General features: G+C 37.8%; 1 protein-coding gene across 5 annotated transcripts; it reads left to right on the forward strand.

Moving 5' to 3' along the window:
* LOC109713030 (phospholipase D delta-like) lies at nt 1,476–12,602 on the forward strand. 5 transcript variants are annotated; one of them, XM_020236948.1, is made up of 11 exons: nt 1,476–2,613; nt 3,680–3,796; nt 4,240–4,438; nt 5,951–6,219; nt 6,311–6,379; nt 6,870–7,017; nt 7,905–8,053; nt 8,840–8,958; nt 10,196–10,227; nt 11,064–11,302; nt 12,151–12,602. In XM_020236948.1, exons 1-11 carry the CDS (start codon nt 1,663–1,665, stop codon nt 12,442–12,444), a joined length of 2,586 nt encoding a protein of 861 aa, XP_020092537.1. In that variant the 5' UTR covers nt 1,476–1,662; the 3' UTR covers nt 12,445–12,602. The 5 variants fall into 5 exon arrangements, 3 of the variants coding, with proteins under 3 accessions (XP_020092537.1, XP_020092535.1, XP_020092536.1); XR_002217031.1 differs by lacking the exons at nt 10,196–10,227; nt 11,064–11,302; nt 12,151–12,602 and adding exons at nt 9,874–10,071; nt 10,238–10,380; nt 10,923–11,016 and having other exon boundaries at nt 1,477–2,613; nt 4,240–4,434; nt 5,947–6,219; nt 8,840–9,010; XR_002217032.1 differs by lacking the exons at nt 10,196–10,227; nt 11,064–11,302; nt 12,151–12,602 and adding exons at nt 9,874–10,071; nt 10,271–10,380; nt 10,923–11,016 and having other exon boundaries at nt 1,477–2,613; nt 4,240–4,434; nt 5,947–6,219; nt 8,840–9,010.

Raw genomic sequence — 13,416 nt, forward strand, 5'->3', positions numbered from 1 at the left:
ATCCGAACCCAAATCCGAATAAATTATATATATATATATATATATATATATATATATATATATATAATTTATTCGGATTTGGGTTCGGATAATATTTCGGATATCCATACCTATTGACATCCCTACTCCCTATTCCTCTTTTCAACATATAAAATATACTAAACACGGTAAATCATTCACCGTGTCTAAACACAGTGAATGGTTCACCGTGTTTAACTTACCACATTGGCCCTCGCCCCGCCCGCGTGGTGCTGACGTAGGACCTGCGTGGCAGACCTATGGTCATTTCTGTAAATTAAATTTTGATAGGACTATTTTTAAAATAAAAATTTGTCAGAGGACTAAATATAAAAAAAGCCCTTTAAACTCTAGCAATACATGAGAGAGAGAGAGAGAGAGAACAAAAGCGATAGAAGGGTATTATTGCCTGCACTTGAATAGATGTGATAATATTTTATAATTTGTGAAGATCTTACAAACTATAAAAGAGATCTAGCAAGTTATAAAAAAGAGTGCAAAAGAGAGAAAGAAGGGTATTGCTTGCACACGGATGAGAGAGAGAAAAAAAGAAAAAAGTGAGAATCATATTATAAGATATGATAAGGAGAGAAATATATTTTTCAAAACAAAGTATTTGAAATTCTACTTTTTTTATTTGAAATTCTACTTTCTTTTTTTTTTTTTTTTTGAGATAGGTAGCACGTTACCCGCTTCGTTTATTTGATCAGTTAGAAATAAACTTAGCTGGAAATGTGAATCAACTAGGATTCGAACTTGGGTCTCGGATACCAACCACAAAGCCCTTCGCCCCTTGCTCTAGGGACGGTGGGTAATTCTATATTTTTTTTAATATCATATTTATCATAGCTAGTAAAGCTACCCGCCGGAACAATCTTAAGTTCTTAACATAACATTTTAGAAAAAAACTTCAAATAACACTCTTATGATTTCATATTTTTTTATTTTAATATTCTGCAGTTTATAGTGTATTAATTTAGTATTCCGTGGTTATTTTTCATTTTTTATTATTTTTCCTACTAATTTTTTTTATTAAATCAGTGATAAAGTTAAAACTAAAAATATTAAAATGAATATTCAATAAATCTAGATGGTGTATCTAAAGTTTTTTTGTATATAATTTAATAAAATATTAACGGAGGGAGCTACCCCCAGAAAAAAAAAAACCACAGACACTAATTTGATAACTTTAAATCACAAAATTTAAACGGCAGAGAAAGTGCGAATCATAGGAGTGGTATTGAAGTTTACCCTAAAAATTTATTTTTCTACCACTTAATAATACTACAGATGAAGTGGTCTATAATAGACCAGGTTTAGGCAATAATATCATATATCATACAGTGAAAAGCATGAATTCCTTTCGTGTCGCGCCCAAATTGAATTGCTTTCGCAAAGATAAAGATAAAATAAAAAAATAAAAAAAAATAATCTTTAGATATATAGACTAGAGAATTGTAGACGTTATATTCCCCCTCTGTCCCCATGCGGTTTAAATAAGTGACCGTTGTCGGTCTCCTCCACTACTTCAAGATTCCTCCCTCCCTCCCTCCCTCCGTTTCCTCACCCCATACAAAACCCTGGCTCCGGCGAAACCCTAGTTGCTGATCTCCTTCTCCGGCGATGTAGGGGACGCCGCCGCCCATGGCTTCTTCCTCTGGCGAGAACCCCACGGATGGACCCGTCCTCCTCCATGGCGACCTCGACCTCTGGATCATCGAGGCGCGGCGCCTCCCCAACATGGACTGGTTCTCCGACCACCTCCGCCGCTGCTTCGACCCGTGCATCTCCCTCATCCCCACCCCCAAACCCTCCTCCGATCCCGGCGATCCCGAAGGCGATCGCGATCGCCGCCATGGGGCGAAGATCATCACCACCGACCCCTACGTCACCGTCTCCGTCGCCGGCGCCGTCGTCGCCCGCTCCCGCGTCATCCCCAACTCCCAAGAACCTAAGTGGAACGAGCACCACCTCGTCCCCCTCGCCCACCGCGCCGCCTCCGTCAACTTCCACGTCAAGGACGACGACCTCCTCGGCGCCGAGCTCGTCGGCTCCGCGTCCGTCCCCGCCTCCCGCCTCCTCGCCGGCGCGATCCGCGAGTGGCTCCCCCTCCGCCGCCCCAACGGGAAGCCGCCCAAGCGCGGGGCCGCGCTCCTCGTCGCCCTCTCCTTCGTCCCCGCAGAGGAAACCCCTCTCTACCGGATCGGCATCGCCGGGGACCCGGAGAGGCGCGGCGTGAGGGAGGCGTACTTCCCCCTGCGGAGCGGCGGGGCGGTGACGCTGTACCAGGACGCGCACGTCCGCGAAGGGGAGCTCCCGAAGATCGAGCTCGAGGATGGGCGCGTGTTCGAGCACGGCACTTGTTGGCAGGACATGTGCCAGGCGATCCTCGAGGCTCACCATCTCATCTACATTGTCGGGTGGTCGGTGTACGCTAGGGTTAAGTTGGTGAGGGAGCCGACGCGGCCGCTCCCGCGCGTCGCCACGGAGCTCACGCTCGGCGAGCTCCTCAAGTACAAGTCCGAGGAGGGGGTTCGGGTGTTGCTGCTCGTGTGGGACGATAAGACCTCTCATGATAAGCTGTTCATCAAGACGGTATTGCAATTTTACCTCCTCTACCTGGCTTTTGATTTGTCTCTGTTTATCAATCTACTCCTAAATTTGTTTGGAGCTTTTATTTATGCAGGATTTCCATTCATGCAGAAAGAATTTGATAGGATTTATTATAGCATAGGCAAATCTCATCCGTGATATGTAGTCAAATTTGATAAAATTTATTTGCTGTAGTGATGCAATAACCCAAAGATACCCTCTCTTTAAGTAGTCAGATTAGCGATCTTGTAGGTGTGGCACTGTTAGGTTGGTATATTAGGGCTTAGGCATGTGACTCGACTCATTTTGAGTTTTCGGTCACTGATTTTCGCCCCCTCTTAGTTAGGTTAGTTTCGTTCTTTTGATTGCTCATGTCTGGGACCATATCTGTTTTTGGGTCGCTTGCATTTGGGTTACCTTGGAAGGTTGTTTGATTTGGATTGTCACAGGTTGGGTCAGTACGATTCGGTTTGGTTTTTCAGGTTTAATTTGGAGGTGTTCAGGTGTCATCTCTTGCATATAGGTTTGTTTTATCGAGTCATTGTTATTACTAATATCAGGTGCTTCAGATCTTGGCTATCTCAGAGTCTAGTAATTTTGGTTTCAGGTTGCTTTGAATTCAACTGGTTCCAGGTTTTGGGTCTCTCAGGTTTTGGTTTGTTCGGGTGTTGGGTTGTAAAGGTCTCAATTGACATGGTAGTTATCCCAAAATTCGGTTCGCTTTGCTCTCAACTGGCTTTAGGCATGTATCTAATCTACGTTCAGGTTATTGACTTTGTAAGTCAACTTAGGTTGGATCAAATGAACTTTGGGGCAGGATGGGTTTGGTCAGCTTTTCCCACCTTTATTTTCTTGTTGTCTAATTTAATAGATTTTACACATAATGGTATGATTTATCCATCTCTTGCCAAACTATATACATGAATTGAATCCAGTTCTATCTAGTTTGTAACATTTTCTAGCGTATGCCATTAGAAAAATTTTGTCTCGCTCTAAATGTTCAACAGTTTTCTGATCATGTCTTTCTACCTATTCCTTATGTGTGCTTTCATGATTTGCTATTCTATAGGGGGGCGTGATGCAAAGTCATGACGAAGAAACTCGTAAGTTCTTCAAGCACTCTTCTGTCATCTGCGTATTATCGCCACGTTATCCCAGCAACAAGCTTAGTATTGTCAAACAGAAGGTAGGAAGCTAGTCATAAGTTTATATACAAAATGCGCTAATGATCCTCAACCTACTATGCAAACTCAATTTGCTTTCGAATCATTCAATTTTCAAAATGGGTCCCCAGTGCAAGTCCTTCTATGTTGGGTAAATCTGTTAAAACACTCTTCTATAATCTTTTTACTCCGTATGAATTAAATTGTGTGGAATTATGCTGGCCAGGATTTTCCTTGTCCTGGCATCCACAATGCATTTACATGGTAAATAGTTTCTGTACTTATTCATAATCTTTTAGCATTGGCTTTTAATTGAAGGATCAATGTGCTAACAAATGACGCAAGGATTTTGCAAATTAAAGTTTTTGGGCTAATTTCAATTCTCCAGTAGGTGATTGAGGACCATGGTTGCATTTTGGTTTGAGTATATTTATCGCTAGATTAATTATGTTTCTTGATCATGTAGGTTGTGGGAACTCTCTATACTCACCATCAAAAGTGCTTGCTGGTTGACACTCAGGCTTCTGGAAATGACCGTAAAATTACAGCTTTCATAGGAGGACTTGATCTTTGTGATGGCCGATATGATACACCACAGCATAGAATTTTTCGTGATCTTGATACTGTATTTTCAAGCGATTTCCACAATCCCACATTTGCTGTGAGTATATTTCTTTCTTAAATACCTTCTTCTAGCTCCGGGTTTCCTTGTTTGCAAGCATTCATAAACCAATTTTGGACTTGTAGAAATAATACCTTGTGAGGCTCATGAAATGTATATCTGATTTTAGAGACAATTCATATTACTAACTTTAGATTGAGTGGTTGGACCATGAAAGCTTAGCATCCTTCTAGTGTTCTTCTCTCTTTTGCCTTTTCTTTCTTTTGTTAAAACTCATCCATCTCTCTCAAATCTTCATATCTCTCGTTTTCCTGTTCTATAACCTTGATATTATTCTGATAAGTTTCATATATCATGGGAAGAAATGAATGGACGAGATTAATTGGAAATTGAAACTGCAAGGAATGATTGAAAAGAGGTTTGACTGATCCACTGTCTGTTCAGGGAAAACTGCAAGGAATGATTGAAAAGAGGTTGACTGATCCAGTCTGTTCAGGGACAAAGTAAGTCCTAAACAGAGTATACAGTTGTCCTCATCATTGTCAACTGGTTGATTTAGCCTAGCCAACTGGTTCACCTATTAACCAGCCTACTCTGAAATTATACAAATGCTTCCACACAACTCTCACAGGAACCATACTATCAAAATGGGGCGTTATTTGGGTGCAGTTGGGTCACCGTAATAGGAATACTGTGACCCCCTCTTGCAGCAGGATATAGGTTCCTTTGATGGAGAAAATACAGAGCCTGGATTGAAATATTGCACAGAAGAATCACTGGCGACCATAAGAGATGTACTAAGAGCTTCAATATACTACTTTCACAAGATTCTCTGTATTGGTTTGATTTTACACTTGGACTTGCCTGTGATATTTGGCTTTGAATATTTGAGTTAGCTTGTATAGTTGTTTGAGTTAGCTTGTATAATTGATTGAATAGCACTTGATTGATTTGCATTATAAAATACAAAAGTTGTATCTAGTGATTCCAACTTTTATCAGGAAGACTGTGCAAAGAGCTACCAGATTGCTATTTTGGGGGCTTTTTGTTCAGTGAGAGGCATTTGATGATATAACTACTCATACTTTCTAGTTTTGATTCCTGTGCTTGGATACTCAAATGGGACTAACATTGATCTCTGCCTAATCAATATTGTTACGACATAACTAGGTATCTCATATCATATAATCCTATTCTAAATATGTCGTAATATATAGTATCCTCACATAGCATATCCTCACATAGCATATGAGGATACTATATATGTCGTAACAAATATTTCAACATTTTTGTGTACATGCTCTGAAGAACATTTTCTTTGAAAACCTGTGAATTCTTCTGAATCTCAAGAGAAATTTCACACTCGTACGAACTTCTAATGGCAACTGTTTATAACTTTCGATTTCTCACTATCACTCATCTAGAAAAGACTGAAACAAATAAAAGATTGATATTTTGTCAAATCAGCATGATGCTCGTAATTTCTCTTATTACACAGACTATGCTTCTCATCCTAGTTTAGACTTATCAGCATTCATATTTCTCCCGTAGGCAGATCCTAAAGGGCCCAGAGAACCATGGCATGATATGCACTGCAGAATTGAGGGTCCTGCTGTATATGATATCCTTACAAATTTCGAGCAGCGATGGCGAAAGGCAACAAGATTGCGTGAGCGTTTTAAAAAAGCATCTCATTGGAAGGATGATGCTTTATTAAAACTGGAGCGAATTTCATGGATACTCAGCCCGTCCTCTACAATTCCAAATGATCATCCGAGTCTATGGGTTTCCTCCCAAGAAGACCCTGAAACGTGGCATGTTCAGGTTGGAGTGCATTTTTTTTTTTTCATTTTTGTGTGTATTGTTTTATTTCATTCTCAATTTCGTAAACCCATTTACCTTTCTAGTTCTTCAGGTTTTCAGATCTATAGACTCTGGATCAGTGAAAGGATTTCCCAAAAATTCTCGAGAAGCTATAGAAAAGGTGTGTTTCCAGTATTGTTCATCAATGAATATCAAGTGCCTAACTACTTACTAAGGTGCAGAGTAGAAATTCAGTATGGACTGTTTGAAAGAACGACATAACTGCTGCTATCCAATCAGCTTTCCCTGAGTTTGCAAAAGCAGTCCAACTTTTTTTAAATTTTGTAATTTTTGTCTACTTTATAGTTTTCTGGTATTATGGGCTAAAATCTCTATTCATGCATTCGACATAAAGATAAGTTTATACATTAAGATCTCGGCAATGGGCATTTCAATCCAGGGATTGATATTTCGGCTCAAGTTACAAATTGCATGCCCAACTTTTAATCAACGTAGACTGTGCTGCCATACCATGTTATGAGTTTTTAAGATTATTTTTATACGAGTGTATGCTCAGTGCTGTACCATTGTAGAAAGTTATGTATTGGTGCTACATCCATGTATATATTGCAACTCGTACTGATTTAACTTTTGCTATTGCTTAACTGCAGAACCTTATTTGTCAGAAGAACTTAATAGTAGAGAAGAGCATCCACACAGCATACATTAAGGCAATCAGATCTGCTCAGCACTTCATATATATTGAAAATCAGTACTTTATTGGCTCTTCATATGGTTGGCCATCCTACAAGAATGCTGGTATGGAGCACAGCCAGTTTAGCCTACTTAATTATACATCTAGATGTTATTTTACCACAAATGTGAACTTACATGAAGTTTTTTTTTTTTTTTTTAACATTGCAATCAATTTTCAATCAATTATACAACCAACCCCTCTAATGATATTTTATGGTTGAAATTCAGCATGCCATGTTAATTACGAATGCAGTAATCAATCAATCCAGTTCTTTCTAAAAAGATGCTCCATCTTTATTAGCCTATTATCTTCCAAATCCAGGATAGAAGTCAAATTCAGAAGTAATTTTATGTTTTAAATGCGAAGTGTACCTTTATTTTAGCTACTGTGTTAGAACATGCTAATGTCGCTTAGCTTCCACGATGTCATTTAGTTACGCTCAGCATGTAAAGACAAGCCTTTAGTGTAGCGAATATAACAAACTTTATATGCATGTAGAATGCTTGAGACAAAGTAATCTTTTTCAAGTTAGTTTGTTGGTTGACCAAATTTTGGCCAGCCATTGGATTCAGATAGTTGTTGCTTGCTTGAAATTGCTTTCAGTAGCATTTATTTTACTTGAATAACACCTTAATAAAATCACTTTATCATTGCACTATGTGGCCTTTATTGCACCAACAACAGCTCAAGATGTAGAACATTTCAATCTGATTATTTGGTGGTTTTCTTTCTTTATATTATGTAAGTGTTTCTCTTAACATGGTGAAGGGATCTCCAATATGCCTTTTATTCTGGATTAATATAAACCACGATGAGTAGTATGTAGTTAGAAGTTCTTCCTGGTGTTCTTATTGCTGGTATTTCTGAGTGCTTGCTTGGTGTAATGCTGCTTGGTGTAATGCTTGTGAGCTGTGAAGACCTGTTTACACAGTTTTGTTGGCATTGACAGGTGCTGATAACCTGGTGCCGATGGAATTGGCCTTAAAAGTTGCAAGTAAGATTAGAGCTGGTGAACAATTTGCAGTGTATGTAGTGATACCACTGTGGCCTGAAGGAATCCCAACTTCTTCCTCTGTGCAAGAGATTCTTTTCTGGCAGGTGGTTTTACTTACCTACAGGACCTAATAGATTTCAAAAAAAATGTTGTTAACGTGAATAATTAAACTGATGTTAATGTTGAAATCTATGTTTATGGATTGTTATTAGACGAAAAGACTAAACTTCTTTTAATGCTTAAAAATTCAAACTTACTAGGAGGAATCCTTATGTAGATTCTTTTATAGAGGGTGCATCTAAAATTTTTTCCTTCATTTTGTTCTTTGTCAATTTTAATAGATTTTCTTGTATCTAGACTTTCATTTAGCTGCCTCCCTGAAATTATGGAACATATTCTTTTAAACATCATTCAGCTGCATTTTCATGTAAAGTGATTTCCTTTCACATTCAGCACTTTGTAGCAAAATGACAATAGCATGCCTTTGGCTAAGATCACCGGTTTGCATGAGGCCACATAAATTGACTGTGGGTTATAAGTGCCTCTCCACATTTTCAAATGACATATGGACCTCAGATGATTTATAGTCAACTATTTTAGACAATTGAATTGTATTTTCCTTTTTCTTGTCTTTGAAATCGTAGTTCCATTCAGCACACGGAGATTGGAGAGAACTATAAACACAATATGGGTACTCAGTAGGAATGCCACTTTAGACTGGGAGAGTCTCAAAGGCCATCTCTTATAAAGATGGATCACAACGAATATTGTCAGATGCTTATGCTATTTGTACTTTTCATAATTCCGATGTTCTATAAAAGTTATTCTTTGGGTTCAAATTTTGCAGTTCAATTTTGCTTTTTAACTGTTAGCATGTGTGAGTTTCGCAGGGTCAGACTATGCAGATGATGTATGAAGTTATTGGGCAAGAGCTCAAATCTATGAAGCTTGAGAATGCGCATCCACAGGACTACCTGAACTTCTACTGTCTTGGTAACCGCGAAGAATTGCCCAGTGATATTTCAGAGAACTATGATCATCCTACAGAAAATAGTCCTGTGGTAATCTAGAATGTATTTGTTTACGTTGTTAAAATGCTTACTGTATCATTCAATGCCAAGTTTTTTTTTCTTTTTCTCCTTTATCATTAAATTGGTATTTGTTCTGTTTTTAGTACTTGATGCCCTCATATAACTTTTTAAATATTTTGTTGGATCATATGCAAACTCGAAGCTAAAGATATGTTTAGAACTTCCAATGCCAAATAACAGTGGTAATGCCGAAACAACTAAAATGACTATGCACACAAATGCCGCTTATTTTGAAGTGAAATATAGATGATTTCAATGTTCCGAACTCTTAATAGATGACTACCGTGTTGTCAGCATAGTTGTTTTAACAAAGTTGTTGAATCTCTTCTTTCAATCAAGCTTTCAACTTGCTTAAAATTCGGTGTGGCATGTGTTTAAATTAACTAAATAGAAAGAGCATTAATTTGTTGATCAACAAAACTTCTATTTAATATATTTAACCGAGTTACTGTTTACAGTTTTCTCCTAATTCTAGTCGAAGGAGCTTTTAGAAAAGCGTTTTTCCTTCACTTCGTAATAGTCCAGCCAAATCCGAGTCTTCTTTGTGTTTGGTCTGATCTGTTTATTGGTTGAGCCAAATTAAAACTTTTGAATACAATGGTTGGTATGGTTCTTTGGATTAACTAGTCCTTACAATAGTACATTTTTGCATCCATTATTTGCATCAGACTCTCCTTACATGAAAACATTTTTCTGGAATGCGCTTATTTTGCTTTATATTTTCTACTGTAATTTCATGACAGTGGTCAGCAATGACCGTTGATACACTCTATTTTATTTTATTTTATTTTATTTTCTCAGAACTTACAACTATCTTTCTCAAATGTAATCAGGCCTTGGCCCGAAAATACCGGCGTTTCATGATTTATGTTCATGCAAAGGGGATGATTGTAGATGATGAGTATGTGATCTTGGGATCAGCCAATATTAATCAAAGATCTCTAGCTGGAACAAGAGATACCGAAATCGCTATGGGCGCATACCAACCCCATTATACATGGGCCGAGAAGAAGAGGCATCCACATGGACAGGTTCTATCAAACACTCTTTTGCTCACAAGCTGAGAAAGATATTGTTCTGTTTTTGTTATACAAATTATCTATCTGATATTCATATTGCATAACTAGTATCTATTGAGAAGAAGATTCTTTTAAGTAGGGGAAATAATAAGCTTCCAATTGGTGCCTGTAATTTCAGAACCTGGAATCTCGGTTCCGGTTTCTATCACAGGCAAATTCTCTTTGTCGATATGTTGTTACGTTAGCGAGGCCAAATAGGCGCTGATTGCTTTGCTCCTATTATAGAATACCACTCTGAAGAGCATTGTGATTAAATGAGAGGTACAGAGTTGATCACTTTCATCATCATAACTAGCAAGAATAGCCATCATACTGAATATGCAAGATTTCAAATTCAGTGTCTATGAGACAATTTATGATATTCTCTGGTTATTTTCTTACGCCAATCTTCGTAATATCAATATTTAAGCACCATAAGGAAGTGAGTCATTATCTTTTTCTTTTTCAATTAATTTATTGTAGTTAAAAGTAATCTGGGATGGGCTTCTTTTTAGCTATGTTATCATTCATATGCAAACTCTTCTTTATGGTTTTTATATTGGGACAAATTGTGAAGGAAAATCTATCACAAAGTTCTTCCAACTATGAAATCCCTGACTACCTTTTCTAACTAGAAGTAGAAGTTTTAAATTAGAGCTACTTTTAAAGCCGAGAAACTCATTTTCGCTTTCCCCCGTAGCCAAAAGCTCTATACTGTTTTAGACAAATGCCTGGCTTCCTTCTCTGGAAGTCATTAAACTAAGCAAATGCATTTAACATTTGTATCGTCCTACTGTTTCTACTTACTCTACATGCATTTGCAGATATACGGATATCGAATGTCTCTATGGGCCGAGCACCTCGGCGCACTGGACGGCCGGTTCGACGAGCCGGGCAGGTTAGACTGTGTGAGGCTCGTAAACCAGATAGCTGAAGAGAACTGGGAGCGATACACTGCGGAGGAGNTTTATCAGAACTTACACCTATCTTTCTCAAATGTAATCAGGCCTTGGCCCGAAAATACCGGCGTTTCATGATTTATGTTCATGCAAAGGGGATGATTGTAGATGATGAGTATGTGATCTTGGGATCAGCCAATATTAATCAAAGATCTCTAGCTGGAACAAGAGATACCGAAATCGCTATGGGCGCATACCAACCCCATTATACATGGGCCGAGAAGAAGAGGCATCCACATGGACAGGTTCTATCAAACACTCTTTTGCTCACAAGCTGAGAAAGATATTGTTCTGTTTTTGTTATACAAATTATCTATCTGATATTCATATTGCATAACTAGTATCTATTGAGAAGAAGATTCTTTTAAGTAGGGGAAATAATAAGCTTCCAATTGGTGCCTGTAATTTCAGAACCTGGAATCTCGGTTCCGGTTTCTATCGCAGGCAAATTATCTTTGTCGATATGTTGTTACGTTAGCGAGGCCAAATAGGCGCTGATTACTTTCCTCCTATTATAGAATACCACTCTGAAGAGCATTGTGATTAAATGAGAGGTACAGAGTTGATCACTTTCATCATAACTAGCAAGAATAGCCATCATACTGAATATGCAAGATTTCAAATTCAGTGTCTATGAGACAATTTATGATATTCTCTGGTTATTTTCTTACGCCAATCTTCGTAATATCAATATTTAAGCACCATAAGGAAGTGAGTCATTATCTTTTTCTTTTTCAATTAATTTATTGTAGTTAAAAGTAATCTGGGATGGGCTTCTTTTTAGCTATGTTATCATTCATATGCAAACTCTTCTTTATGGTTTTTATATTGGGACAAATTGCGAAGGAAAATCTATCACAAAGTTCTTCCAACTATGAAATCCCTGACTACCTTTTCTAACTAGAAGTAGAAGTTTTAAATTAGAGCTACTTTTAAAGCCGAGAAACTCATTTTCGCTTTCCCCCGTAGCCAAAAGCTCTATACTGTTTTAGACAAATGCCTGGCTTCCTTCTCTGGAAGTCATTAAACTAAGCAAATGCATTTAACATTTGTATCGTCCTACTGTTTCTACTTACTCTAAATGCATTTGCAGATATACGGGTATCGAATGTCTCTATGGGCCGAGCACCTCGGCGCACTGGACGGCCGGTTCGACGAGCCGGGCAGGTTAGACTGTGTGAGGCTCGTAAACCAGATAGCTGAAGAGAACTGGGAGCGATACACTGCGGAGGAGATGAGATCACTCCAAGGCCACCTTCTCAGGTACCCAATTAAGGTGGAAGCCAACGGTAAGGTCGGGCCCCTGCCCGGCCACGAGTGCTTCCCCGACGTTGGTGGTAGGGTTTTAGGAGTGTCCACGACACTTCCGGATACACTAACCATGTAAAATGTTCTATTTTCTAGCAGAAGGAAAGAAAAATCTGAAAAGAGGAGAGGTTTTCCTTTTCTTTTGTCTTAGATTGCTGAGCGAGAGTTGGTTTAATGTTCGTTGTACATAATAATAGTGATGATAATATACATGCATGGTGCTCTTTTTTCTTTTTCTTTTTTTGCTTTTTTCCTTGTTTGCCTTTGGGACAATTACAAGTAGACCCCTCAAAACTTGAAAAATATCACAGCTATATGTTCAAAATTGTTAATTTTAATATTTTATTTCTATAAATTTGTAAATGATATTGTTTTTTTTTCTTTTTTCTGTCAATGAGCTATTTGCTTCTTACTATAACTACAGAATAACTCATAACTTTAAGGGCTTGTATGGTTTGCCCTTTTTTCATCTTGGAATTGGAATCAGAATGGACGAATTTGTTTGTCCGTGTTTGATATACGGAATTTTTATTCCGATTCTGATTTCTGGATGAATGGGAGTTCTCCCAATTATCCTTTTTTTTAATCCAGCCTAGAAGGTCGGATTAGAAATTGAATTCGAATATTAAATAGAATGAGGTAATGAATCAAATTGACAATGAGAATGGTTTATTTCGATTTCGATTCAGATGGCGAACCAAATAGAATGAGATAATGAATTATTTTGATTTCAGCTTACTCTCATTCTGATTTCGATACCGATTCTGACTTCGAAGCAAACACCCCCTAAATTAGACTTGTAAGATATATGGTACCTTTTTATACTTCTTTTTTTGGTATCAACGAAACATCATCGTAAAGCCAAATTTAACTAAATTCGACTATATGATTTAATTATAATAATTTAGAAGATTCTTATCACAATAAAATTTAAGAATTAAAATAAAATTTTAGGATTAAAATATTACGCGTCTCATAGGTTGAGAACCAAATATTAAATATTTGCATTTTATTTTATTTTTTATTAGTGATTTGTCTATTTTGCAATCGC

The sequence above is a fragment of the Ananas comosus genome, linkage group 7, assembly GCF_001540865.1.
Source record: "Ananas comosus cultivar F153 linkage group 7, ASM154086v1, whole genome shotgun sequence".
NCBI lineage: Eukaryota > Viridiplantae > Streptophyta > Magnoliopsida > Poales > Bromeliaceae > Ananas > Ananas comosus.